Genomic DNA, 26,572 nt, shown 5'->3' with positions numbered 1-26,572 from the left:
CCCTTACAACAATGCCTAGCATCACAGTGGTCTCAAGCACAGGGTCACCTTCTAGATCTGGTGTTAATAGACCGCCAAACTTACCTCTCGCTTCTGTGGTGGAACAACATAAATTTAAACAAGGGGCGGCCTTTCCAAGACCCAGTGCCACAATAGGTAATAACAACAGATGCTTCCATGACAGGGTGGGGAGCACACCTCGATCAACACAGCATACAAGGACAATGGAACGTACATCAAACAAAACTGCATATCAATCACCTAGAACTTCTAGCAGTTTTTCAAGCACTAAAAGCCTTCCAACCAATAATAGTTCACAAATACATTCTCGTCAAAACAGACAACATGACAACAATGTATTATCTAAACAAGCAGGGGGGGACGCACTCCACGCAGTTAAGCCTGCTAGCACAAAAAATTTGGCATTGGGCAATTCACAACCAAATTCGCCTAATAGCACAGTTTATACCAGGGATCCAAAATCAACTCGCAGACAATCTCTCTCGAGATCATCAACAGGTCCACGAATGGGAAATTCACCCCCAAATTCTGAACACTTATTTCAAACTCTGGGGAACACCTCAGATAGACTTGTTTGCGACAAGGGAGAACGCAAAATGCCAAAACTTCGCATCCAGATACCCACACAAACAATCCCAAGGCAATGCCCTATGGATGAACTGGTCAGGGATATTTGCTTACGCTTTTCCTCCTCTCCCTCTCCTTCCTTACCTGGTAAACAAACTCAGTCAAAGCAAACTCAAACTCATATTGATAGCACCAACTTGGGCAAGGCAACCCTGGTACACAACGCTGCTAGACCTATCAGTGGTACCCTGCATCAAATTGCCCAACAGGCCAGATCTGTTGACACAGCACAACCAAAAGATCAGACACCCAGATCCAGCATCGCTGAATCTAGCAATCTGGCTCCTGAAATCCTAGAATTCGGGCACTTACAACTTACCCAAGAATGTATGGAAGTCATAAAACAAGCCAGAAGGCCATCCACCAGGCACTGTTATGCAAGTAAATGGAAGAGGTTTGTTTGCTACTGCCATATTAATCAAATACAACCATTACACACAACTCCAGAACATGTAGTGGGTTACTTGCTTCACTTACAAAAATCTAACCTAGCTTTCTCTTCCATTAAAATACACCTTGCAGCAATATCTGCATACCTGCAGACTACCTATTCAACTTCCCTATATAAGATACCAGTCATTAAAGCATTCATGGAGGGCCTTAGGAGAATTATACCACCAAGAACACTACCTGTTCCTTCATGGAACCTAAATGTTGTCCTAACTAGACTTATGGGTCCACCTTTTGAACCCATGCACTCCTGCGACATACAGTTCCTAACCTGGAAGGTGGCATTTCTCATCGCCATTACTTCCCTAAGAAGAGTAAGCGAGATTCAGGCGTTTACAATACAGGAACCTTTTATACAACTACACAAAAATAAGGTCGTCCTAAGGACCAATCCTAAATTTTTGCCAAAGGTTATTTCACCGTTCCATCTAAATCAAACAGTGGAACTTCCAGTGTTCTTTCCACAGCCAGATACCGTAGCTGAAAGGGCACTACATACATTAGATGTCAAAAGAGCATTGATGTATTACATTGACAGAACAAAAAACATCAGAAAGACTAAACAACTCTTTATTGCATTTCAAAAACCTCATGCAGGAAACCCAATTTCAAAACAAGGTATAGCCAGATGGATAGTTAAATGCATCCAAATCTGCTACCTTAAAGCTAAACGACAGCTGCCCATTACACCAAGGGCACACTCAACCAGAAAGAAAGGTGCTACCATGGCCTTTCTAGGAAACATCCCAATGCAAGAAATATGTAAGGCAGCCACATGGTCTACGCCTCACACATTCACCAAGCACTACTGTGTAGACGTGTTATCCGCACAACAAGCCACAGTAGGTCAAGCTGTATTAAGAACATTATTTCAGACTACTTCCACTCCTACAGGCTGATCCACCGCTTTTGGGGAAATAACTGCTTACTAGTCTATGCAGAACATGCGTATCTACAGCGACAGATGCCATCGAACTGAAAATGTCACTTACCCAGTGTACATCTGTTCGTGGCATCAGTCGCAGTAGATTCGCATGTGCCCACCCGCCTCCCCGGGAGCCTGTAGCAGTTTGGAAGTTACCTTCAATTATTTATATATGTGTCATCTCAACCTTAAATAGGTGCATACTTAGTCACTCCATTGCATGGGCACTATTACTACAATTCAACTCCTACCTCACCCTCTGCGGGGGAAAAACAATCGAAGATGGAGTCGACGCCCATGCGCAATGGAGACAAAAGGAGGAGTCACTCGGTCCCGTGACTCGAAAGACTTCTTCGAAGAAAAACAACTTGTAACACTCCGGCCCAACACCAGATGGCGAGCTATTGCAGAACATGCGAATCTACTGCGACTGATGCCACGAACAGATGTACACTGGGTAAGTGACATTTTCATTACCTTCGAAGTTGAAATTTGATTACAATAGTAAAATGTACACAAAGTTAACACGTCTAAAAGGTAATATATTGCAATACATTGTTAAACCAGGGCCAATAGTCCCCTGTACATAAACATTATATTTTGTTCATGAACACTAGTCAGTGATACACTCCTGAAATTGATAACACAACATCTTAGCAATCCACTTCCGTAAACCTAGACTAGTTCACGCAGTGTCCAAACATACTCTTTGCAGTAGCGACCAGTTTGTATATGTAGCACTGTTAAATGGGGTCTTGCAGTCCAACCCCCCACTATTGATTTACTTTGTGCCGATTTTGCAAACCTTTACAGGTTAGAGTCCTTCTGAATTTCCAACCCATAAAACAGTCTTAAACAAAGTACCCTGGGCATTCAAAAATACAGCATAACTTTAATTTGTCAAGTGAATTACTGTAGCCATAAAAAAGGGTTATTAAAGGCAATAGGTCAGGGGCTCCTCACTGGCTCGGTCATTCACTGTGGTGAAGGGATGCAGATAGTGTTTTGACTCACAACAACAGAGTGTGAGTCCCCAGACACAAAGGGCATTCTTTGGACCACATAGGGCACTCTTGCAAAATCTAGCTATTAAGTCACCCATGTGCTAGACCACTGCAAAAGCAGCAGCAGGGTTCATGAAGAACATACCAAGAAATAGTTGATAAGAGAAGGAGTCTGCACACCATGGAAATACTTCTCCGCCCACCTCCCCTTAAAATTGTAGTTTCTTTAGGCAGTCCATCTCTCATCTCTGAGAAGAGCTACAAAGGGCTTCAGTAAACCATGTTCATGTCGCTTGCTCTCAGCTGGTTATGGTCTTCCACATAGGTAATGTCAGCAGCAACACATGCCAATGGAGCATCATCAGGGCCGTGGGGCTGGTTACTAGCAAAGAGGAAATGGAAAGCGTACAGCTCAAAATTCTGGAGCACCAACTGGATCAATGCAGCTCAATCAAACAGATGCTTTTCCTTCAGCTGGAGTGGGCCTCCTGATTATATGTCAGGGAACTGGCAGATGGGCCACAAGACACTGCCTTTTAGGGTCTATGCACCTTATTCAGCTTGATATCCAGCAATTTCTTTCTTCAGAGAGGTTGCTCTCTTTTCAGAATACATTAGTGTGGCCACCTCCCTGCAGAAGGTCAGGTCAACCTCCAGGGGGCTGCTCTAGCAGGAAACCTTGTGTATTCTGTCTATATGGCAATGGTACACAAACAGCAGGGAAGAAAGAAAAGGTGGGAATGGTGCTGACCTCGATTCCATCCTGCATCCTTCCTCCATAATGCAGCTGCCATTCTCTCAAAAGTAAAGATGGTTGTGCTCAAACAAGTCTCCCCTTTTCATTGTCTTAGTGATAAATTAGGCTCATTTGTGTAATTCAGACAGTGTAGTGTTAAGATGTCTAGTGAAGATTGACACTCCAGCTACTTGGACTGCATCCTAGAGTTACAGTCTGGGCCTTTGTCAATACTATCAGTTATTGCTTGTGAAAAGAACCTGTGTTGAGTCATACTGTACCATTACATACTTAGACCTGTGTGCTGACTTTGGTCTCTGCTCCAAAAACCGGATGGCTACTATCAGTTCATTAAATGCTTTTTCACAAGTCAAACACTTTACACTCTTGCTCTGGAATGCCCACTCAATTGAAATAAGGATATGAACCGCAATTAGCATGTAGATCTAGGCCCGCATTTAACAGTTACTCCAGAAGGAATCCTCAGCACTGTGTCTCAGCATCATGCATCCGCTCATGACACAGTTGCCCTGTGAACCATCAGTCTCAAGTTACAGGATCAAAATGTAGACCCTGACGTGACATGTAATTGCGGGACACCATCAACTAGGTTGTACTATCCCACTGTTCACTGCTTCTAGTCCTGCCTCCTCACTTTCTCTGCCTTCCTTATTTAATTTAGTTTCCAACAAAGTTACAAGAACTCATCTCAGAGTGATGTATTTTTTATCGAGCTTTGGTTTAGGCAAAATGATTGACAGTAGATCAGACGATAGTACCACCTAAATCTAATTTGGATAGTCTGTACATGTCAGCCTAAATCTGCTGTGAGAGCAAGTACCTGTGGCAGGTAGAGTGGGGTTCAGTGCCATCATCTATAGACATTTTGCTTGGAAAGTGGATGTCTTCAATGACTTAATTCTATATGCAAAAAATCTAATGTGATAATTTGTTGTGGGAAGGCGTATTGTAATGTGACAAGTAACTATTTCATCTTGAATAAATTTAAAGGAGCTTTTTTGTTAAAAAGTGCGTGTTTTTCCTTTAATTGTTGATTCCTACAATGTGTATGATTAGGTGTCCCAGTTAGTAGTTAAATTTCAGTTTAATGTATTTTGTTCACATGGTTTTCGGATTTGATAATTATCATATTATCTTGTTTCAGACCTACTCTATTTGGGCAAGTAGCTGTAAAAACAAAAATGAATGTAATGAGATGCATCCTTCTGTCTCCGTGGTGCAGGTAACTATTGTCATTTGAAACTTCGAAACCCTATAATTTTACTTATTTTTGAAAAACGCTGGCATCTAGTCTGTTGTGATAATCCAGCTGCCCCCTTAAATTCACTGTTTACCTCAAATTTCACTCACACACAGTTGTATAAAACCCCATGGTTTTAGAATGCTCTACATAGAAGCATCCTGTATGTTCTCAATGGGCCACTGTAAGAAATTGGTTTGTTATTTGGTGTGGGTGACTACTCACCTCAAGGAACAATCACAACTCTTTCAGGGTAAACCTTCAAAGTCACTAAATTAACCGGAGCTCAACTCATGAGTTACAAACAGAGCATACAGGCTTAACATGGATGCAATGTGTAAAGTATGTCTGTGGTTCCAAAGCAGTAGTAAAGTCAAAATTTCAAAACAATAAAAATCCCAAACATAATTAGAATAGAGTAAAATTTAATAAATAAAAGGACACAAAATGACACAAATCCAATAATGGGAGCCAGAGATATTTTTTTAAAAATGTTGTTGGAATACTGCCAAAAAGCAATGATATTCAGTAGTCGTGGTAGACCCAGGTGCAATTTGATACTGACTGCAGTGTAGCGCTGGTCAGAAACACCAACCAGGTTTGTCCATATCAAGGATAACGCCTTCTGACTCTAGTTCTTTAAGTCCCACACTTCCGCGTGAGTACACTTCTAAAGCCTTCAGGGACCCAAAGGGAGACACTTTGAGACTGTCAGGGTGTCAGGTATAGGGCAACAGTAGGGTCCAGTGTAGGTCCATCTGTAACTAATCAGTTTAGCAATTACAGGAGAGGTTTCCCCTTGTAGCTTTTTGTATTCCTGTAGTTTGAACAGATCATCAGCCTTATGACCCTTAGTGTCTATTTTAGTGGGTGCCTGGAGATGCTGCCTTTATGCCTGGCACTAGCTAGTGGGTGGGAATGACTCCATTACCCCCATGGTTCCTAGTGACAACCCTACAAACCTTTGGCATTTTCAAGATAGCAAACGTCTTCAGCCAAAATAATCTCAAGCCATGAGAGAGAGGTAGGGGGGAGTGAGTGAGTGTGTGTGTGTGTGTGTGTGTGTGTGTGTGTGTGTGTGTCCTAGGGTCCTCCCACATCAAAATCCTGTTTTGAGGCACCAACTGTATACTCAATAAACCCAAAGACTGAAGTCTGGTAGAACAAAAGTAGGGTTTTCCACCAACCAGAAAGTGGATACACACAAATAGTTTTTGCATCTTCTGTCCCTACTTTTGAAGTGTGGCTGAGTGTTATCTGTAAAACCCAAAGACAGAAATGTTGTGGAACAGAGCAGGTCCTTCAGCAACCAGCCAATATATATATGCTGGAATTATCTCGGCATCCTGTTCTCCGCCTTTCAAGTGTGCCCCAAAGAGTTATATGTAAATCCAGCAAATATGTCAACCAGGTTTGCCACTGTAATATGTAAAGAGATTCTCACAACCCCACGCTGCATATTTTGGTAGATTCAGAACTGTAATCTCTGATCATTCAGGCCAGCCTATTTTTTTGCTCCCGAGGAGCATTTCACACCTTTTCACACCTATTCAAATGCTTATCCCTGGCTTGCAGAAGAGCAAAAGCAAATTTAGCCTCCAGGAACTTAAGGCAGAGAAAAGGTAAATTTCTGAAAAAAGATAATAGTCTTGAATATTTCTTAAAAGAATGACTTCACCATTCGATTAGACTTTAATAACTATTAAAAATAGTTGTAAAATTATTTTAGCTAGACCCACCTTCAGGATACAATGTTAACATTTGAATCTGTGCTCTGGTTTTCTGCATAGGTCAGCTATGCCTGCCCCAGTAAAAAATAGCTTTTGGGAGTTAGTGCAAGGGCATGTTAACAATAAATGTCTACATGACCTACTTTTAAATACCATGCATCCTGCCTTTGTGGACTATAAGGTCTACATAGGGGTGACTTATTACTATTTAAAAGGGAGGTTTTATCCTGCCAAAATGGTTTGTTGTGGCATGTCGAATTAAAGTTTTTATACTGCTACTGTCAGTTTAAACAGAGTAGGTCTGAAACCATGTTTGCACTAGCGCCTTAGTGGATGGCACAGTATGTGCTGCAGTCCACTATTGGCATATAACTTCCAAGCCCTGGGCACATTTTGTACGATTTACTAGGTTTTTATGGGTAAATTAAATATACCAGTTAGGAGTATGCCAATTTGACCAGGTTCAAAGAAGGAGCAAGAGCACAGACACTTTACTGCTGATTAACAGAGGTAAAGTACACAGAATATTAACACCAGATAACATATAGAGTTCACCAGAAGGCACAAAATCTGGGGTTGCCATTCAGAAAGAGTAGATTTTCTAAAGTCTTTGATAGGAGGGGACAAGCATTTGCAATGCAGTGGGTCTTGCATTTGCTTGAGTTAGAGCTATTAGCGTTGTAAATTCCAAACTGGATTTTTCTTGTTTGCTCAAAGGAAGCTTAAATAGGAGCCATCTCGTGAAAGAATAAATTTACCAAATGGGCTGAAAAGGAAACTAAGAGAATGTGTTGAAGGCTGGATTAGAGCTAAGGAATTAGCTAATGTGGGGTCTACCATACTTGGAGGTAGAGGAATGTGCAGTGTGTCAAGAGTGGCTTCCAGAGATAACCTGTGCATGTGGTGGGAGAAACATAGGGGTCTGCCTCCTAAACTGTTCCAAGGGCAGGGAGACTGCTCAAGTCTGCTGATCCGCATTGACAGTGCAGTCTAACAGGTAAGCCCTGCAGCTAACTCCCACTGTTTACGACCTGTAAATTTAGTGCGTCGTTGAGAAAATAGGAAAGTCACTGAAAAAAGAAAATTAAAATTCGAGTTATGGTTTTTACTCAAGCATACAAAACCACTGAAATTTGCCATTGATGGTATGCAAAACACGCAGTGCATTCCATAATGGCCGTTTCCTGCCATGTACAAAACACAAAAGAATCAACCATTTCAGAACGGCACAGAAAAAAAAATCAAGAGCAAAACAAGACCTGTTGCTTGAACTATGACGCGTCATTATGTGTCACATACCATAACTGGCCAGTTTCAGTTGTTTTGCACATTTGAGCCAGGAACAACCACTTTTTAACTGTGGTACCTTAGCTCTTTTTAAAAAAACATAAACTTTTCTGTGGGCCTTTGCTTGTCCTAATATACGTAAATAATGTTTCAAACAATTGCTACTCCATTTTTAAACTAGCTTCATAAATAAATGCAGTTACATTTTTATTACAAAATTTTGTTGTATTTATTTTTGGGTTTAAAGCTTTTTCCTTTGTTTAGCTTTTTGTGTGTGTATTACAAGAACACACATATTTAGGTTAACATTTAGTTCATAGTTAAGAATTATATTGTCTGAAATGATATGCACTCAGAGTTAGTATAAGATAATATATGAATCAAAAAGTGAGTTTCCTTGCATCTATGAAGCATTTTATTCTTTAGTGTCTCAAAATTCAGAAAAACATCACTTAGTCAATGGCCATCATTCCCATATTGCATTTTTCTTTTAGGAAAATGAGATGTGGTTCACATTGTTTTATATGTTGCAAAGGTCATGGTGCTCGGTAGGTCTGTATTTCTAGAATGCCAACCCATGCACGGTTCTCAATCAGACTAGGCTTAAACAGCTACATTGAGTCTATAAGCAATATGTGAAACTTCCTTAGGGTAAGGTTTAGAACAAAAATATTTCAAAAATGTCATCAATTACCTCTACTTATGTAAACCTACTTGCTTGCGATGCGTTGGGAATATACTTTATTAATAGATGCTTATTTTGATAACTGACTTTCACTGATATTCTAGTGTTTCGTGTGCATAGATGTGGTGTGATTCAGAAGGTAAGTACATCGGAGAAGAGGGGTGAACTATGGAGGTTGCATGATGAGTATTAGTCATCTATGGGTAACACAGTGAAAGTAGCTGATGAGTGGTACACAGCAACTTGAAAAGAAGTTATGAAGCTGAACTCTGGGACATCAGCACAGAATGGCCAAACCATGAAATTGTTGTTAGGTAATTTTCTATTTCACTAGCTATATGCCAAATGGCATGTTTTGAAATGCAAATCATCCTTTGACATGTCTATATTAGCTTATATGTGTGTGTGTGTATGGAGTTTTGTAAACTCACTTTCTTATTGGAGGAATTGTGAAGTCTTAAATCCTGTATTTTCTATTCTTTTGTTTGATAGATAATGCTCTCAAATTTGCAGTGAATATGAATTGTATAAGATGTGTTTAAATTAAATGAAGTTATTTTTCCCCTTTTAGATTTTAGCTTTTGTCCTGGTAAGGAATATTCCTGGATATGCACGCTCAGTATATAGTACGTTTTTCGCATGGTTTGGCAAAATCTCTTTGGAAGTAAGTAAAAGCTATATTTCATGCACAAAAGCTATTTTGTTAGAAGATTTTAGTTTTCCTTAGACTAACATTTACATGCATCTATTGTCTTGGTTAGATTAAAAGAAGCAATTATAAAACTTGCATCACAAGAAAATCTTCATAGTGTTTGATAATAATTACATTCATGGGAAAAAAGAGAAAATTCGAAAACAAGCAAGAAAATGAAAACAAAAGTACATAGTGCTACATTTAAAGCTGTGTGTGTGTGTGTACGTGTATACCCCCCGATAAGTCATTAAAGATCTTTTCACTGTGGGAAGGAAAAAAAATGATTAAAGAGACCTAATATAGTTAGGTATGTAAGACCTTAGCTGATGATGATAACCCAGAAATGTACTGAATTGAAAACAAGTATAAAGTAGTGTTATAGTTAGGTGTTGAAATGGGATACAAACTGACACTTAAAAACCCAAACAAACCCCTCTGAAACGCACCAGGACTGAGGTAATACCATGAATATCATGACTATTCCAAAAAACGCTTTCCAAAGGCTATTCTGAGTTTTGTGGAGAGAAACCCTTCATTGTTCCATGGAACCTGCTCTATAGTAGAAGAGCTGTGACAGCTGTGGACTGTCTGAAATTGATTATGTGTAGGCACAGGTAGGTGCTTTACCTCTGCTGTACCATATATTGTTCATTCATATAGGCTGCATCTTGGAGGCTGTCTTGATTTCCTTCTTGGTATCAAATTGATGCAATGTTATATGGCTTTTCCTGATCTTTAAAAGCACTGCAAAATGTCTAATCATTAAAAATTTACGAGTCTCCGGGATTGTAAGTGAAGGGAAAATGGTAGCTCATTTCATTTTCTGATTTAAGATAACCTGCACACATGATAAAAGTACATTACAAGACTGCAGCAGTTTAGCAGAAGCCTTGCTGCTCTCAACAACAGCACCAAACAGTGTTTCTAAAGTAGGGGCGGGAAGAATAAAGCTGCAGCTTTATTTGTACGCCTACTTTCTAATGATATTACTCTCAGGAAACAGAATCAGTTTTTACAGGCATGGTTTTCTGAAAGTTATTTCCAAAGTTTTAACAAACAAAGAAAATTACACTTGAATTTTGAACAAATGAAAGTACAATCTGAGGTCTGAGACGTTTTTGAAGCACTTGAAATATTTTTTAGTGTTTTCATCTTCAAGATATTTTGTTCATGGTGACGTCTGTTTGTCATATTTGAAAGATTGCTTATGTTTTACCCCAGTATATGAGTAAGGTTGCTGCTTATTGTCTTGAAAACAAATCAGAATAGTAGGCATTCATATTCCTGGTAACCTATGAGGACACTTTTTTACTGCTTTAAATGGAGAAAGCTTGGGCTAATAGGTGAGGTTCCTGGTATTTTAGGAGTCTGGCGGCCTCCAATGGGTGTTGCTGCGCTTCTCCTGGTCTCTTAGTCATCAGACAAATGTGGCAGCTCCTTCCTCTAAAGCACGCTTTTTTTTTTTTTTTTTTTTTAATTGTGCAGAGCTGCAGACTGATCCAGGGGAGCCCTAATAAAAACAAAAAGTATTTTTTTTATTAGAAAGCCTATTTCCTCTGGGGACATTTCGGTGGCAGCAAGTGGCCACAGCCACTGGGCACCCCCTACACCACTAGCAGTATTGCTTCTTCCTCCTCAGACCAACCGCTTAACAGCAGGGCTCTAGGCTGCCTCTCCTGCCCAGCTCAAGTGCTGATCGGACCTGGGGACTTTCTGAGCTGCACCATACAGGTCTTCCGTGGGAAGCTGCTCTCCTTGTTTGCACTTGCTTGCCACCCAAATGTATAGCTTTGTGTAGGGTGACTGTGCACAACAGCATGAGCCCACGTTGTGTACATTTCCACACACCACAGGAAGACCAGTTCCAACAGCAATCCATAAAACATCCTTCCTTCAGAATGTCCAGCAAGTCCACTCTACACTACTCATGGGCTGTATGGGAGGTTGGGTCCTTATCCTAGTAGAGCGTTCCATTGCATAGCAAAGGCCCCCACAGTGTGAGGGACCCCCCCCAGCACAGTACCTGGGCCTGATAGCTCCTGAGTAAGTCTGGGGCGGGGCCCCTCCATGTACGTTGCAGGCGTCCCCCTCATATTTGGTTATACCACTGGAGAGTTCATAAGGTCCACACTACAAATTGAGTTAGGTGCACCTCCAAACTCATGGCAGAGGAACTTGTCCTTTCTCTTGCCCTTCCCAGTCAGAGCAAGGACCTAGGACCGAGGTGGAGATTGCCATGGCTGATGATTCACCCACACAGTTGTGTGGTATCACATCATCCCCTCCATCTTTAACTGTCACTAAGAGAGACAGCGTGCTGCCTATCCCACCCTTGTGAAGCATTGTAGGTACAAGCACAAATCAACGATCTTTCCAAAACCAGATCACACCTTTCTCTTCTATTATCTCTATGCATCCAGTTCTACCTGTTCCTCCAAGAGATCCAGTGGTCAGAAGCAGAGACAAAAGTCTGGGCTTTTTCATTACCAATTCCATCAGGCTACCCTCCTGTTACTTAGCAGATATTCCAGCCCACTCCTCTTATTCTAGCAGACGTTTCTTACTGCCCTGAAATCGGCATGGTATTCTTTGCGACCTTTGATCTTCCAGGTGGTGCAGCACAGTAATTAACTCAGCCAGCCAGGTTAAGAGTAAACATTTTTTAATTGTTGACTCTAAACTCATTCTAAACTATATAAAGGAGTCTCGCTGTGTCAAAATGTACCATAAACCAGGACTTTTTGCTGAGGAATATAGGTACAAACCACCAAATCTGAGCCTCATGTTCTGTTCTGTTCTAAAGTTATAGTTTAAACACAAAACTCTTGTGCCACAAAACAATTCATTCACTTAAACCATAATGCATAATCTGATTTTACTGCACTAATAAAGAATATATTTGGGTGATTTAGAACAAATGTCATAGCCCCAAGTACTGATGAAGGATTTCCCAGCCCCTGTACATGCCAATTGTATCCTTCACAGTCAGAATGTTGTATAAACATTCTTTTCAGATTTGCACTCTCTCTCTTTCCCTCTTCCTGATGAACTCAAAATGACTGATATAATGGGACAGCATCTTGTATTTAACCGTTGATTCTCACAATCAAAACATTATAGAAAAGTACTACACATAGATGCTGTTTCATTCGATTGATCTTAAGTCACTTCAGAGGAATACCCACCTCCAAATCAAATAACTGTTTACAGTGCCCAGGTCACTAAGTATACACAGTGACCCTTTGGTTTTTCTCATAGGCCAAGCCAGATAACAACCTTCCTACATATGTGCATGTGTTAAGCACAACCTGCACATAGCTCTATACCCCAGCTGTACACAGAAGCTGACCTTATTTTAAAAGTTGGACACTTAAGGGTGCAACCAGAATTCATTTTTACACAAAATATTACGAGTGAAACTCCATCTGAGGGTCCCAACCCACAGCAGAGGTCTAATGCCAGAGGCTCGGAAGAGAAGAATCTGGGGGTTTTCACTCTCCTACTGTCTTGAAATGCTGATTTCTATGAAAGACACCTCTTATCTTCACAGATGGTTTCAATCCACTCAATCAGTCCTCTCTAGCATGTACTCCCAAGATTGCCTCTTTACCTCCACTGACCAAAAGCTGTGTTAACCTGAGTTTTGGTTCCTGGTAACTGTCATCCCCTATCTGGAGTGTTTTGGCACACTGCAACTTTTTGTACACTAGGATGTAGAGTTTGTCTACCCCTAAGCTGAGATTCACTGGAGACAATGCAACCTCTACAAACGTTTTGAGAAATTAAGCAGTTGGGTCCTCCCCTGCTCCTTCCAGGCTCTCCTAATTATAAATCGCTGTCCCTGTCGGTGGACCGACTGCACAACCTCTTCGGAGTATATCTACTCATGAATGCTGGTATTTTCATTTGGGTTAATGCATTTGAAAGTTATGGCCCAATCAAAGACTTTTTTTCTAGGTCCACATGAACATTTTATCCTATTGTTCCTTTGCTTACCTTCCCAGGCTGCTGAAATCTGGACTGTAGTTGTTTTAGGTTCCAATTATGCAACAGCCACAGACCCTGTTTCTGCCACAGTAAGCTTATGCTCCTAACCAGTTGCACTCGGATCAGTCTCCCTTTTCGGTCATCTTTCTTTCCAAGGATTACTCTATAATCGCAGCATGGCATAAATGAACTGAGACAGGGGAATATTAGTTTTCTGTTTTACTGGGTAATGGTAAATGCTAGGATTAACTTGGACATGAATGAGCTGGAACCTTTTACCAATAAAATTTAGTATTTACTTCAGGTCTTACAGCAGATGATGATGTTCCACACTGAAGGACTTGAAACGTGTTCGCCACGTAGAGAAAAGTGAGTGTGCTGGATCATAGCAACATGAAGGTATCCAAGGCTGCTGTTTCGTTTCGGCAGTCCTGGATAGCAGTGAATACTGTGACAATACTATTTCTTCGCCCTCTAGTTAGGATGTAAAGTTTTTACATTCAGTCCATGAAAGGGTTTATCAAAACGGAATGTTTTTTCTTGCAGCCTTATTCTCTTGTCGTCAGTGCACAATGCGTCCTTCAGTGCTTGGAAGAAATATCCAGAGCCTGCAGAACTACTGTAACCTTTGTGTCTCAGGTCTTCAAATTAGTTTGTTAGATGGCATTGGCATTGACAAACACCAGTTCTGGTTTTAAAGGAGAAGTTTCTACTTTGATGTAAATGTTGTCTTAGCGCTTAATGCAAGTGGGGGTTCGACCCAGTAGTGCAAGAAAAGGATTTTTGACAAGTAAAGGCCAGTCATATTAACTAAGTGTGTTCACTTCTTTCATCACTCTACTGCCACATAGGACTATTAGAATCATTATTGTGTATATATAATTTAATGTAATTACATAGCCCGCAAATACTCAAAGGTATCCTGGTGCTAGAAAAGCAGATCTGTAAGTCAACCAGTACTGCTGAAACAGTGTAGCGACAGCTGAGGGGGGCTGGATTCTTCTCACAAAGAAAGTTGAAAACCAGTTTCAAAATGTTTATGAGGGACACGCCTCAGTGTGAGCTTGGTTAGCATTAGTGAATTCTTTGACTATTTTAAAGAATTATTGTGAGGAGGTTTTACTAACAAGAATTTGGTTCACCTAGTAATCAGAGTGAGCCTGCTTTAGTTATACTCTCTAGTTTTTAAGTTCTTGCTTATAATAGTTTTTCTCAACTAAAGAATAATTTCCACACAACTTCCTCTAGCGTTTTACAGGCAGTTTGGCTTCCGGCAGTTCCTTAGTGCATGTGGAGCTGAAGGAGACCTACCTTGTCACCCTACTGTAACTAAGGATCAACTGCATCTAAAACGGAAGCAATACATGTATTAATATTAGTATTTGTATCCTGAGTGTTAGCATGAGATGTTTTGGAATGCTTATCAAGCACAGACCCATTTTAGAAAAAGTGTGGTTGACCAATTTAGTCCTTGAAGTCAAAGACTGACAGTTGGTTGAGGATTTCGTTGTGAGTAACGTCAATTTTAAAGTTTAGCAAAAATCCCACGTGAACACATCAAACAAATCACATTCAGGGCATATATTAAGTTCAAACTGTGGCAAGCAGAATAGGTGGGCTTTGTAACTAATTGATTTAAACCTAATTAAATGCAATATCTGAAATCAGTTTAGATTATGCAGTAGAAACTAAGCAGTGATCCTAAATATTAAATCTCCAAGCTGAAGAAACTTGGCAGAGTGCGATGCAGAAATGAAATCCCCAGAATTTCCTGGTGGACACCAGAGAGTGATGTGGAATCCATGGATGAGAAAGAAACATGTATTATTTCAGCAAAAGGAAACACCTCTGTGTTAAGAACTCTTAAGTTAAGATGTCTTTGTACATCATTGCTATGCCACCACCAGTTCTACCCTGCTGAAACAAATGGGTTAAGGTGAGAAAATGTTAAGACCAGAAATTTCATTTATGTACATTTTTGCAAGGAGAAAATGCCAAGGCCATAAGCCTTTATGAACCTATTAATGAGGCCAGCAAGGTTCATCAGGGAGTGTACATTTAAAAGATCAACATGAATCTGATCACTAAAATTAGAATGTGTTATGAGGGCAGCGGCTGTCTGAGTGTTTAGACACATGATAGCATTTTTATGGAGTGTTCATTACTTGGAAAAGGGGCTAATCTTACAACTAGTAACAATAGAAGTGGGTGTTAAACTCATGTTAAACTTATGTTAAATGTTGTATTGGTTCTAGATGTAGCTTTTAACCATCATTGACATTTGCTTTCCGGACAGGCTTTATAAGGCTAAAACTCAGGCCTCTTGTGTTGGTGTCTTCAGACAGCGGAAGGAGAAGTTCCTCCTTAGAATATACTCTTCTTCTTTCTGGACTCCAACCAGCATAGATTCTAGTCATGACAACAGCCACAAATCAGACAGGCTTACCTTTGGTGTGTCGCTGGTGCACCCACTGTCTCTAGGCACAGGCGGATGACTTGTGTTGTTTGGCTCCGACCTGCACGTGCCCAGATAGGCCTCTAACCCACAGAAGAGGACAAAATGTCTGCCACAGGTGGGGACAAACCAGTACATCTAATACCTCAATATGTCAATGCTTAAGCAAGTATGTCTTAGCTTAGGGCCCCAAAACAATGATGGAGTGCCCCTCAATTGAAAAAAGAACTAGTGGATTTTGGAGGCACTTAGTGATGACGGATACAAAATACAGGCAAGAAGTAAAACCGCACACACAACTAAAATGAAGTTTAGCATCACAGCAACACAATTCGAATAACCACAGCACGGTACAAATCAACTAACAGAAATTCACTCTTGTATGAGAAATTGTGGTTCTTCCATTGATGCTTATATTTAGCCAGGTCAACCAGTGGTCCTTTAAAAGTTCTGAAAGCTTCATTTGGTGATAAATTGCCAATACCGAAATATGTCAATTTAATAACAACAAAGTGATTATGAAATTTAGTGTTTGTCTCTGCAGGTCATAATTGACAAATGTGATAGGCCTGGATGTTTTTGAATCCACTGAAGAAGAATCAACCAGGGCACAGGCGTTCAACCCTTGGCAGGAAAAAGGTCTAGGCTTATTTGTTTCGTTCTTCCCTCCAATCCCATTGGTCAGCACGCATTTTCCATCCATATTTGAATTATAGTGGCAATAACTCTGGTCCTGAAGGCAGAGGAGGAGGAGCATCAATCTGAAGCAAGACTCGTTTCAAGGTTTTTCAAGCGAACGTGCAGATGACTGTCCTTCACACAGTCCTACATTCAGACCTATTTAATCACTAATAAAGATTAAATAGCTTCAGGATGGCAATGGTTGACATCATGTGACATTTAATAATCTGTAGAAGATTTCTCTTCTGCCGGAATTCTGTTTGTAAGCCTGTGGCAGTTAATTTGAGCAACTTTTACCCCTACAACTGGCTGATTTAGCCATCAGTACCTTGGAAGTATGTACATTATCATGTTCGGGAATATAGCATGTTGTCAAGAAAATGAATTCTTGCACTGTATTATCCAGGTTTGCATGACTCATTATGATGGCCATCTTGAGAGTTCAGAAAGTATTTACTCTCCAATGTGTCACCACGCAACATGGTGGCCTTCTCAAAAATATGGTAAACAATATTTTTGTATTGTTTTCTGTACTTTTAGCTTGGCCAGTCAATGCTATGGCTTTAGTGATGTCAGCACATTACAAAAGAATGTGACATTGAGAAAGCCAGTTGCGTGGCAGCATGAAGTGGGCGATTGGCCGCAGCAGAAGGAATAAATACAATAGAAAAGGGGGTGGGGGATTAACGGGAGAGACTATAGTAAATAAAAAGCCAAACGCAACTGGGAAGGTTGTGGGAGCAATGGAAGATTGGGAGTGGGCACCTAAAAACTGCTGATGAGTGGCAGCAGTGAGCAAGAAAAGGCTATGAAGGAACAATGGGGGTTATTGGAAGGATCAAAAAGCAGAACAGGTGTGGAAGAAGTGACAGCAGGAGAGCACTGAGAGGCAAGTCTGCTGGGATATGGAGGGGAAGCAGCACAGAGGAGATGGGGAGAGGGCAAAAAAACACATGTACACAGTGGAAGGATACAAGTCATCTATTTGACAGGATTGTAAAGAAGCTAGTCTACAGAGGAGGTTGTATGATACAACCATGCATGCAAAAACAATGCGTGCCTGCACAACACAGTCAAAACCACAACTGCGTCTTTACCACGCATGCATTTACAACAAATTTTGTTGTAAAACCATACGTGGTAAAGAAGTATGTGTGGTACATTCCCTCCCCCTCTGTCCTGCACCCTAACAGGCCCGTGTACTTAAAACTACCCCGCTCTCCCTGCCCTGTGCCCTAAACCACTACACCGACCCCCTCCTCCAACCGCCCCTGCTCTTTAAACTACCCCAAGGCCTAAATCCACAAAACTACCCGACCCCCTCCCCATTAAAATCTACCCAACCCCCCACCCTAAAACACACCAGTCATCCACCCTGCTTATACCCATAAAAGTTCCTCGCACCTCCCCCTCCCCCACCACCTTGAGTCCCAAATCCACAAAACTACCCCTACCACCCCATCTCCAAATCTACCCCAGCCTCCATTCTCCCCAATGCCCCCCCACCACCCCGGAACCCTAAATGCCAAAAACTACCTGACCCCCACCCCCATGCTGAGCCCTAAAAAGCCCTCATGCACTCCTCAATACCTCCATAAACCACCCCAACCCCTTCACCCTGCACTGAGGCCTGAATTCCAAAAACGACCCCTCCCGAGCCCTAAACCTCCCCCCATTCACCCCTTAAACTACCCCTCCCCAAACTGCGCCCCCAGAGGCCTAAATCCACCAAACTACCCTGGACCTCCTACCCATTAATCTATACCATACTCCCCAGAGCCCTGAGTCCCCCCCACGCACCTTTAAAAATAAATAAATAAAATCCCCACCCCTAAAAACAACCCCAGCCCCACTTACCTTGACCGATATTTCTTCCTGCTTGCCTGCCCAGCCTCTCCCGGCCTGAGCCCCAAACCTCCCCATGCATACCCTAAAAACCTCCCACCAGCCTCCCTGCCCTTTAATCTACTCCATCCCCCCACTCTGGCCCTGAGCCCTAAACACCCCTCCCGACGCACCCCTAAAATAAAAATTAAAAAACTCCCCCAGCCCCACTTACCTTGGCCGATCCATCTTCCTGGTCCTTCCTGCTTGCCCGCCCATTCGCACAGCTAGATCGCTGCCTGAACAATGTATGTGCGGCCTGCCTTAACCACACAAATGCGTAGCTTCGACATATGCATTGTTGAGGCAAGCATGGTTTAGTTTACGGCCTTCTACTACGCGTGACAATGCTTGTGTAGTTTAGGTAGTTTCCCTACAGGGTAGGAGCAAACCCAAGAAGAGAATGGATGGCCATCAGATAAGAAGAAACAAATGAGATTGACAAGAAATACAACTGATATGCAATGGGCTGTCCCAAAGCTCACTGTAAAGATCACCGTAATCCTTCAGCCTCAATTTCTGGGTCAGTTCTCACTCCCTCTGATTCATTTTCTGGTGTCTTTGGTGTATTTCATGGAATCCCCAGTGCAGCTGTTGGTGCCGGAGGACCAGCGCAATGCTCTATTCCCTTTGACCCATCTGGACTTGATGGCCCCAACCTCGTTCTGAGCTGTGCCTAATGGCCCTTTGTGGATGGTCAGTTCACCCTGGGAACTTTCTCAGAGACTACCTCACCGCAGGAAGGCCCATCTTAAAAAATATACTCTGATTGGTCCACTAATACAGATGACCACAAGAACCCAGGCCGCTGTTAGTCTGCTTTGATGTCCACTTATTTTGGGCCTTCTGCCAGATAAAGAGGACGCTTGTGTCTGAGAGGACAATAAAAGCTTCCACTCTGAATCTGGCAATCTGTACTGGTCCTGAGCCTGCCATTTCAAAGTAATTGGGAAACAAGTACCATGCCCCCAAGAAAAGTCAAAAGGGACCCAGGCCTAAAAGCTGATGATTTGAATTGCGAAACAATACACAAAAAATACAGAAACAAGCATCCATCAAACACATAATCAAATTATAACACTTTTTTATTTAATTTGTAACCAAATAAAATAAAAAATGTTTTAAACTTTAATAGGAGGATTTGAGTTTTTCTAAATTCAATTGAAACCACACACGTCCATACTATATTCTATTTGATGGGCTCGCACTGATCCCATGAATCAATCTGCGGATACTAATTTAATTTTTAGCCTCCAATTTCAAATTCCTTGACATTTACAGTATGTTAAAAAATGTTCAGTTGTACATTTAGCCACTTTATTTATATACACTTTATTAATCCGTTACTATTAGTTAACTTTCTAAGCAGACATGGACCCCCTGAGGAGGCTTCACAGACCACCAGGGAACCCCGGACCGCAGGTTGGGATCCACTGCCCTAGCGTAACTTGTAGTGGTGATAGTGGCTTCTCTGAAAGTCACATTTACACCCTCCTACATTTATGGATCAGTTGTTTGGTCTTGCAAATTCCAACACTATCATGACCACAGAAGAGTTCAAACTCTGTCACAGGTTTAACAATTAGTCCACCTCACATCTAGACAAGGAGGCTGTGCAGCAAAAACTGCTGTTGTCCTGGAACCTCCTCTGCATGGCAGCCATAAAAATGAACTCTTGTCTGAACAGCAAAATTCATGACTTAAGTCTTTAGGAGGCTTTACAGCTTCACAGCCCTCTCCATTTAGCCCATTGTCTGGTTGTGCTATTTGGACCTTAAGGTACTTCCTCGTTACCATTCCCAAAGGAGTGCAGGAAGTACCTCCATTTCACATTGTGAAACTAACTCTTCTAATACAGGCACTTCTGTTCAGTCTCGTTTCCACCAAGATGGCTGTGGTGTCAGTCTTTCTGCAGTAGCTGAAGCTTCCAAGTCTACCTGGATGACTGTCTCATTAAAGTAACGTCAAGGGGAAATTGACTGTCTGAGCAAGACCTGGTGCTCTTGTACCTATTCAAGCTTGGGTTCTCAGTTGACTATGCTAGTGCCTCCTTGGTCCCATTCATAAGGATTTATATCCTGGGGTGATTCTAGACTCCAGCCTGACAGTGGCCTTTCCGCAATCAGAGAGTTTAAAAACTATCAGCATGCAGCTGGTCATTTATTGATCAGTGAGTCTGCAGTAGCTCAGAGATTCCAGAGGGGTTCTGGTCTGCAAGTATCCTTCATTTGGGTGGTACTCCTTGGCAGTCTCCACATGGATTCACTATAACTTCATTTGGTGAGACCTAGACAGCTTTCCAATGTTCATCCAGAGCTGTTCCCCAGTCAATCCAGCTTCAAACCTCACCTTCGAACATGAGCATATGTTCCCAACTTCATCTGGAATGTTCTGTCGTCCTTCCCTATCCATTTTTTGTGGTAACAAATAGCTTAGTAAAGTAGAATGGGACTTGAACATTGCAGAGAACTTTCCTTTAATGTACTATGGGGATAGGTTACATAACAAGCATGTCATAGCTTTCTTCTGCATCAGAAAACAAGGGGTCACTAATGATCACATCTATGCCAGCTAGTGTTTGCTTTGTGGAAGTTAACATTGCTTAAAGCCATTTTGTTGCTTGCTTGTTTTGTATATTGTTGCATTAGGTAGCACTAGAGTAGACAGACTAAGCAGGCTTCTCTACTCCTCATAAGAGTGGTAAGGTATGTGATAAGTTCTTAGCGCCATCTTTGAGTTTTGGTGTCCTCTATCCTCAAAGGCTTTACAACCCTGATCAACTCCAGTTGTGACCAGAGTGATACTTGGATGAACAGTGTACCTTGTGCCTTGGGGGCGCAACCTGATTTTGGACTAGAGTTCTGTATGACCCCTCCTTCACCCTCTTCCATGTTGCTCATCCAATACCAAGAGTCCTACATTAGAAAAGGAAGTGACCGGCTATATCATTCTCTTGGTGGCTACTGTCTATCCTCTCCAGATTTGGTAAACTGACCTACTCCACCTACTGCAGGTGTGTGATGTGACTCCCCAAGACAGGAACAGTGGTGGTGTCCCCTGTCTGTTGAGGGGGACTACTCTAAACCACTTCCTACCTTCATTACCTTTGAGCATATGATTCCTGGGAAACTGTTCTTTCAGTGCCTGGGCCTCTTCTCAGAAACTGGAGAGCTTTCAACTATAAATAAATCCTCCTTTATTACCCAGCATGAGAGCAAGTGGCTGAGGTCTGTTCTCTGAACAAAGAATGTTAACTTGCTTATTAGCTCAGTAGCTGATATGTCGTCTATCACAAGACCTTCTTCACACAGTGGAACAGGCTGATAACTGCAAGCCTTATATTGACTTTGACCCATATCTGTTCCATTAGGCTCCTAGAACATATCTCTGATACAGTGCTGCATGCACTTTGGAACTTGATAAACTGGTGCTAGTCAGTTTGATATCCGAGACTTTCGGACCAGTAGCCTCCTGTGAGTGAACCTCTTCTTGTGGGAGACCATTCTGTTCATGACACAGCACACAAGTATGCCTAAGGCCTTTTAAACATCACAGCTTTTCACATTGTTCTATAAGGGCCTGGTGGGTCCTCGTTCTCACCCGTCTGTCATCTAAAAATTGCTACAAAAATTCCATTTGAACAGATTGCTCCTCTGAATTTATTTCTGTGTCTTCATGTTTCCTTAACCAAAGAGATTCTATACAGTTTGAATGCCAAGGCCACCTTGTACGTTTAAATGGACTTAAATCAGGGGACTCACTTTGGTAGATCAACTGTTAAGGACTTTTGGTGGCAAAGGCCCTGGCTGAGTGACTCATAAGGTCCTCTGTGCTAGTTTTGTGAGATTCCTCATCAAGATCGAAAAGAAACTAACGGCAGAGTACAGCAGTGACACATATGGCCAAGAAAGAAAAAGTTGCACACCTAAACACAACACTTTTGTGCTACTATAGTGCAAGAATTCTCTTTTTACGTTATTACTTTATTTGTAGAGATACTTTATATTTTAAGCTTGGACCATGGCATTGACTATCTGTCACTGCATTGTACATACATTGTTTTAAAAAGTTAATTGCAGCACCTCCTTCACATCATATCACATATATTTTTTATTTCATATTTTATTTTATGTACATCGTTCTGGGGAACGGTTTTACATGCTTGTGCAATATTTTGGTATTTTTAATGCAAAGAATTTAATTAACCAAGCATTTAAATAAAATAAATCTAAAATCCATGCCAGTTGAATAATGTAATGCATCACCTAATACTGTAGTCTTCATGGGGGACTGCTGCTACATGGTGATGGGACACAATAGACCAGATGGTAGATGACACCATGGGCATTCTTTTGCTGTGCACCTGTCTCACCTATATGCTTGAAGGCTATGTGGACTACTCCTAATATGTATTCTGCGGACACTTCAGTCTCAGTGCTTCCTATGAGAGCATTTTTGGTTTTGGGGAAGAACACAGGAACACCTTTATCTTAGCCTATGATGCTTGATACCACCTTTCTCTGAATATAAACACCATTTGGGAATAAGAAAGAGGGATGTTAAGAAAAAGATAGACTGAACATTAAAGTGAATGGCACTCCTAGTCTATAGGTTATTTTCGTTGCTGAAACCCTCAGACTGAACCCTCAGCCATTAATGTAGCCATTCACACCAATTGCCTTTTTTAGGTCTGAGTTGATAGCGTAGTGTCTGTTGATCTATTTCGTACAGTACACATGGCAAAGACTTTGGGTTAACCAACTTCAGTCTTTGACATATTTTGATCAGCTTCTTTCAATTTAAGATATTGTCCATCACATCTTAAATCAGCCAAGAGGAGAATTTCCATCTCACTTCATGCTGTGGACTGCTTCATGCATCATTCTGTCTCCTATGTAATGCTTGTACTGCAATGTCTAGGGGGCTGTTTTATATATAAGAAATGCATTTAGCCATCATCGTGTCGCTTATTCAGTTCTTTACCTCATGCATACATTGAATACAAAAAGCAGTCTATTTTGTTTTACAATACCACAGGCACTACCAATACCAGTATCACCACCATCAATACCTCACCAACAATACCATAACCAATACCACTAATATACCACCATCAATAATTCTGCCAAGAATATCCAATACCCTCACAATATACTTGTAGTCACCACAAATCATTGAGCAAAGCCACTATATGTTTAATGTGAAACATTTCTACATTCCTGTGTTTGCATGCATTGCTACATGGCTTTCCCAATACTTATTCAATCAAGAACTGGCAAGGAGGAGCAATGCATAGAGCCAGTGGCATGCCACGTATGCCCCAAGCATACGTGCCTGTAACTTTCTGCAAGTGCCTGCATTTTCAATCAGCTACAGAAGCATTTTACCATCCCACATTTATGTGGCAGTGATCACCACAAGTTGATAATGAGAAAGAGCATACGGACTGAGTCAGAAAGTCAGCATAAATGCAGCTTTATCATTCACTGATGCTCTCCAGTTTGACACCTAAGTTAAATCATCAAAGGCACATTTGTATATGCATTGATTTCTTCATACATTTGACATGTATTTTGAGGTTATCTGGAAGGCTGTAATTTGGACTACTCCACAAGCTTTTTTCAAGCACCCTGCATTACACAACTGTTCTAAAGCTGAAACGTATTTTGACCAGCGAACACTAAAACTGTCTTGGGCTGAGTTCTTGAAGATGTTGGTATCTTTTATCCTCACTTTATTTATAAGATGCACACATTTTCTCATTCATACAAACACATTGACGATTATGAGAAAATTGAAATATTAATCAACATTGTAACTTCCATTCTCCATCTACGACTTGTCTCCATCTCCTCACTTCTGTTTGTCCTAACAATTCTTTATGAGCAATGATTAAAAAATAAAAGATAAAATCAGTGCTAAAAAATCAAAGATAAAATGTCCACAAAGTATGTTTCCACTCTAGCTTGAAATACAACCATTATTAATTTTACATAAAAATTATTATGGCACTATCAAATGTTCTGATGATTGTAGTACGATGCCTCAAGTTGATAACTTACTGTCGTTTTTTTGTATTGCAGTTGTTTATTTGCCAATATCACATATGGCTTGCAGCTGATACAAAAGGGATCTTGGTGCTGATTCCTGGAAATCCTATGTTGAACATTATCGTCAGCAGTTTCATTTTTGTATGCGTGGCACATGAAATTTCTAAAATCACTAATGATCTTGCACAAATTGTGGTTCCCAAGGAAAACTCTGCTCTTATCAAGAGACTACTTGGAATAGGTGGATTTTTGGCTCTCCTCCTGTTGTTATCATCAATTCAGAAACAATTAAAATCTTAGAAGATCTGTTCTACTCAACTACTCAGCAAACATCCCAGTGGATAAAGAAGTGAAGTACAATAATTATGTGTTCTACAACACATCTTACTTGGAGAGCTGTATTAAGACTATTGAATCTGTATATATAGATGTGTAAATATGTCAGATTAGGACTTCTTTTAAGGAATTGATGAACAGCAAGAGCATTGTTCAAAAGTACGAGACTCCTTGTTTTCTATTGAACACATATTACAGTTTACATATTTCTCCTCCAAAGTATATATGAAGGCAACTAGTTTCATCCACAGATATTTACCATTGTGGTGGGGGATATTTTCTAATATATTTAAGGACTGCTCAGTTTTAGGTGTATTTATCATTGGAGAAGATTTTGAGAAGCGGACTGGATGTGCAATCATTTTCCTAGCCTTCAAGGCTTCTATAAATGTAATATCTCTATTTTTATGTACTTTGGGCATTATTGTAATTTAAGGTTTATTTATCTTGTTGTATTTTAATTAATGTTCATGGTGTAAGATGCAAGGTTAAACATAAAAAATGAGTGTGTGCTTGTTTGTATGTGTGAACTGTAGTACGAATAAAAGCAAAATTATTGTTATGTTTTTACTTTGAGCTACTTATGCCCTACGTGGGTTGATAAAAACACTGGCAGCTCATTTGGAAATGATGCACTTTTATTTTTCATGTGTCTTTTTAAAGCTAGCTTATGACACTTAATGACTGAAAATCATTAGTGCTTTCTTTGTGCCATATATATATATACATATATATATATATATATATATATATATGTATATATATATATAATCAGTCATGTTAAAGCAATTTAATCCTTTGCATCGGCCAACACACATTTGCTCATATTCTCAGAAGTGATTTATATCATCAGAGAATATGCCATTTTTGTAGTCTTGCTGCAGACAGAATTGCATGCAATACTACAAGGAGTTGGCTTTGGGTCAGACCTTGCTTATGATTGAATTACTTTCTTGTCTATCTCAGGTCTCTCCTCCTTTTGGGATGACTGGCTTCCCTGCACTTCTCTTTGTCTCACTGCTGGAGTATTTCTTCTTTCCCCATGCTGTTGTTGTGTGAGTTGTCTTTTCCACTGCTGATGTGATGCAATTGTTTTACTTTTTCACTGAAGGTCTTTACCTTGATCCTGCCGAACCACCCCCACCCTGTCTCTCTCCAACCACACTTCTGCAGAGTCTCCAGCACTGAACGCTGTTGTGTCTTGTGCTACTCTCTCTCCTCTTGGTGCCTCTCTCTTCCTTCCTTATGGCTCCTCTCAGTTCCATCTTCCTTTGCCCTCTGCCCTGCTTTTCTCTCCCTCTCTTCTTCTTCCACCCTACACACACTCCCCCTTTCCCACTCCACACTGGATGCTTCTGTTGGTTTTGTTGATGTTGATCTATTTAAACCTGTAAATGCAGAGACTTCCAAAGAACTGCTGAGCCCATGTTGTGACATTTAGTGCAGTTCTTGCTTAGGCCTTAACCTTTTGTTCCTCCATTCAGTCCAATTCTGTTTTACTTTTCACCTACATGATTCAAAAGGTATCTAGGTTTATGGACCCCTCCCGAGGGAACCAGCAAATAGCCAAAATTTTGAACATTTGAAGTTTAAAAAGAAAATATATATTACATTTTGGTTGGGGGAGGTGGGGTAGAAGCAATGTGAAACTTGTGGTAGAAACTGCAAAGCTGACCGTTTTTCAAAAGTAGATACATTTCTGAATTCAAAAAGTTGTCATTTTTGTAGATTGCTCATATTTTTTCTAGAAATCTAATCA

At 40.9% G+C, this 26,572-nt stretch overlaps 1 protein-coding gene across 1 annotated transcript in view; it reads left to right on the top strand.

The window, feature by feature from the left end:
• The window catches only part of CASD1 (CAS1 domain containing 1), a 103,712-nt gene extending 78,337 nt beyond the window's left edge, over positions 1 to 25,375 (top strand). Inside the window, exons 16-18 of the mRNA XM_069211759.1 lie at positions 4,929 to 5,006; positions 9,298 to 9,390; positions 24,511 to 25,375. Of these exons, the coding sequence (XP_069067860.1) occupies positions 4,929 to 5,006; positions 9,298 to 9,390; positions 24,511 to 24,777 (438 nt within the window). The 3' untranslated portion in view covers positions 24,778 to 25,375. The remainder of the gene's footprint in view (positions 1 to 4,928; positions 5,007 to 9,297; positions 9,391 to 24,510) is intronic.
• The last annotated feature ends 1,197 nt before the right edge of the window (positions 25,376 to 26,572 follow it).

This window comes from Pleurodeles waltl, chromosome 10 (genome assembly GCF_031143425.1).
Source record: "Pleurodeles waltl isolate 20211129_DDA chromosome 10, aPleWal1.hap1.20221129, whole genome shotgun sequence".
Taxonomy (NCBI): Eukaryota; Metazoa; Chordata; class Amphibia; order Caudata; family Salamandridae; genus Pleurodeles; species Pleurodeles waltl.
This window is presented reverse-complemented; position numbering and strand designations above follow the sequence as displayed.